Source organism: Calidris pugnax, unplaced genomic scaffold (assembly GCF_001431845.1).
Source record: "Calidris pugnax isolate Ruff unplaced genomic scaffold, ASM143184v1 scaffold285, whole genome shotgun sequence".
Lineage (NCBI taxonomy): Eukaryota > Metazoa > Chordata > Aves > Charadriiformes > Scolopacidae > Calidris > Calidris pugnax.
This window is the reverse complement of record NW_015091000.1, coordinates 405,791-409,328: the sequence shown is the minus strand read 5'-3', so window position 1 is coordinate 409,328 and position 3,538 is coordinate 405,791. Positions and strand designations below refer to the sequence as shown.

At 65.9% G+C, this 3,538-nt stretch overlaps 1 protein-coding gene across 1 annotated transcript in view; it reads right to left on the bottom strand.

Annotated features, from left to right (window-relative positions):
* Window positions 1–3,538, bottom strand: part of SLC5A5 (solute carrier family 5 (sodium/iodide cotransporter), member 5) — a 12,722-nt gene that overhangs the window by 8,732 nt on the left and 452 nt on the right. The window contains exons 2-6 of the mRNA XM_014955553.1: window positions 1,451–1,906; window positions 1,297–1,362; window positions 471–522; window positions 277–344; window positions 29–183 (exon numbers count right to left, since the gene is read on the bottom strand). Of these exons, the coding sequence (XP_014811039.1) occupies window positions 29–183; window positions 277–344; window positions 471–522; window positions 1,297–1,362; window positions 1,451–1,906 (797 nt within the window). The remainder of the gene's footprint in view (window positions 1–28; window positions 184–276; window positions 345–470; window positions 523–1,296; window positions 1,363–1,450; window positions 1,907–3,538) is intronic.

Genomic DNA, 3,538 nt, shown 5'->3' with positions numbered 1-3,538 from the left:
GTCGGGGGAGTGTGGGGGGGGAACTCACTCTCCGAAGTTGACCCTGGAGCCGTTGGTGGCGATGCCCAGCACCCTGGCGGGACCCCCCACCAACAGCACCCCCCGGATGATGATGGCGATGAAGCCAGAGAGCATCACCACCACCTGGAAGACGTCGGTCCAGATGACAGCCTTCATCCCGCCCTGCGCCACACGGAGCCACGGCTGAGTGGTGGGGGGACACCAGGGACCCCCCAGGACCCCCGCCTCGACCTCCCCACCACCTCCCGCACTCACTATGGTGGTGTAGAAGGTGCAGATGACTCCGGTGGAGAGCAGGGATGCCCAGATGTCCAGACCAGTCACTGGAGGAGATGGGAAGATGCTGAGCACAGCCCCAGGGGACGCACAGCACATCGGGGGGGGGACACAGGGCTGAGATGTCCCCAAGGTGGGGAGGGGGACAGGACAGGGAGCAGCCCCCACCACACCTTGGTTGAGGATGAGGGCGGGGGCGTAGATGACGATCCCCGTGTACAGCATCTGTGGGGGGAAGAGGTTTGGGGGGTCAGCGCCCCGTCCCACCGGCACCGCGGGCACCGGGCGGGTGACGGGGGGGTCGGGGACGAAGTGTTGCCCCAGCACAGAGCGCAGGCCCTGCGAAAACACGGGGAATTTTCATTCCAAACAGGGCTCCCGCCGGGCGCTGTTTGCTTTGAGCCACGGAAAACACGAGCACGGGATGGAGGACGCTTCCCCGGGGGCTGGGGGCAACGCAGGCACGGCCGGACCCAAGCCCCCTCCCGGGTGCCACCATCCCCCCTGTCCCCAAGCCCCCTCCCGGGTGCCACCTTCCCCCCCATCCCCATCCCACCCGTGCACCACCGACACGCACCGTGGCCACCACGTACTGCAGGGTCCCGCAGAGCCGGACGCTCCTGCTTTTGGGGGGTCAGCGCCCCGTCCCACCGGCACCGCGGGCACCGGGCGGGTGACGGGGGGGTCGGGGACGAAGTGTTGCCCCAGCACAGAGCGCAGGCCCTGCGAAAACACGGGGAATTTTCATTCCAAACAGGGCTCCCGCCGGGCGCTGTTTGCTTTGAGCCACGGAAAACACGAGCACGGGATGGAGGACGCTTCCCCGGGGGCTGGGGGCAACGCAGGCACGGCCGGACCCAAGCCCCCTCCCGGGTGCCACCTTCCCCCCCTGTCCCCAAGCCCCCTCCCCGGTGCCACCTTCCCCCCTGTCCCCAAGCCCCCTCCCGGGTGCCACCTTCCCCCCTGTCCCCATCCCACCCGTGTACCACCAACACGCACCGTGGCCACCACGTACTGCAGGGTCCCGCAGAGCCGGACGCTCCTGCTGAACCGCCGCTCCAGGTACTGGGGACGAGGAACAAGGACATGGATTGGGGGGGGACACACACCATCCGGGGCAGGATACCTGTCCCCCTCCCTGCTCCGTGCCCACCTCGTAGGTGCTGGTGAGCCCCAGGCGGTAGAAGACGGGGAGGAAGAGCTGGGCGGTGAGGAGGGTGTTGAGCAGCTGCCCCACGCACATCCAGAGGAATTTGGCCCCGTAGCGATAGGCCTCCGCCGGCACCCCCAGCACCTGCACGGCCGACATGAAGCTGGCCGAGAGCGACAGCCCCACGGGCAGCGCCGACATCCGCCTGCCCCCCGTGAAAAAATCCTCCGAGGTCTTCTGGCCACCTTTGGCCAAGCCGTGGAAGAGCCCGATGCCGGTGGAAACCAGCAGCATCAGCCCGAAGACTCCGTAGTCCCAGAGGCTGAAGGTGAGTCGCTCCGGCACCCACACCTCCAGGCCCCCCGGGGTGGCCAGCGTGGCGGCTAAAGGAGGGGAACCCCCCCCAAGAGGGCACCTGCGGGTGGATGGGGATGTGGCACGGGGATGTGGCACGTGTGGCTAGGCCAGGGCACCGCGGCACCGGCGCATCCGAGGGTGGTGAAACTGGAGGGGGAGAAAATTCCGTGCAATTATTGATCGACATTCAAGCGAGCGCGGAGCCGAGAGCGTGGCTGCCTCCCTGCGGGTGGATGGGGATGTGGCACGGGGATGTGGCACGTGGATGTGGCACGCGTGGCTAGGCCAGGGCACCGCGGCACCGGCGCATCCGAGGGTGGTGAAACTGGAGGGGGAGAAAATTCCGTGCAATTATTGATCGACATTCAAGCGAGCGCGGAGCCGAGAGCGTGGCTGCCTCCCTGTCCCATCCTGTCCCATCCTGTCCCATCCTGTCCCCTCCCTGGCTTGTCCCATCCCTGTCCTGTCCCTGTCCCATCCCATCCTACCCTATCCCTGTCTCTGTCCCGTCCCACTCCTGTCCCATCCCTGTTCCATCCTTGTCCCATCCCATCCCATCCCTGTCCTGTCCCTGTCCCATCCCATCCTACCCTATCCCTGTCTCTGTCCCGTCCCACTCCTGTCCCATCCCTGTTCCATCCTTGTCCCATCCCATCCCATCCCTGTCCTGTCCCTGTCCCATCCCATCCTACCCTATCCCTGTCTCTGTCCCGTCCCACTCCTGTCCCATCCCTGTTCCATCCTTGTCCCATCCCATCCCATCCCTGTCCTGTCCCTGTCCCATCCCATCCTACCCTATCCCTGTCTCTGTCCCGTCCCACTCCTGTCCCATCCCTGTTCCATCCTTGTCCCATCCCATCCCATCCCTGTCCTGTCCCTGTCCCATCCCATCCTACCCTATCCCTGTCTCTGTCCCGTCCCACTCCTGTCCCATCCCTGTTCCATCCTTGTCCCATCCCATCCCATCCCTGTCCTGTCCCTGTCCCATCCCATCCTACCCTATCCCTGTCTCTGTCCCGTCCCACTCCTGTCCCATCCCTGTTCCATCCTTGTCCCATCCCATCCCATCCCTGTCCTGTCCCTGTCCCATCCCATCCCAACCCTGCCCCGTCCCCCTTCTGTCCCATCCTTGTTCCATCCCTGTCCTGTCCCTGTCTTGTCCCATCCTAACCCTGTCCCTGTCCCATCCTGGTCCCATTCCTGTCCCATCCCACCCCGTCCCTGTCCCTGTCCCGTCCCCCTTCTGTCTCATCCTTGTCCCATCCCTGTCCCGTCCCATCCCAGCCCTGTCCCTGTCCCATCCCGGTCCCATTCCTGTCCCGTCCCGTCCCCCTCCTGTTCCATTCCGGTCCCGTCCCCGTCTTATCCCGTCCCTGTCCCATCCCATCCTACCCTATCCCATTTCTGTCCCACCCCGGTCCCATCCCTGTCCCGTCCCATCCCGGGACAAGAGGGACGGCCCGAGCTCAGCAAGAAAAATTGCCAAAAATTGCCCCAAATAAATACCTGCCGGGCCGGAGCCGGGAGGGGGGAGCGCCCGGTCCCGCAGCTCCGGAGCGCACCGGGCACCGGCTCCGGGGAAGCGGCGGCGCCCGAAGGACACGGCCCTGAGAGAGCGACCCCCACTCCCGCCCCCCCGGCGGGGCCAGCCCGGACGGGGAGGGGCGAAGCCACGGCCGGAGCCCAATTTATCTCCAGCCGCGGGGACAAAACAAACCCAAACTAAACCTTTAC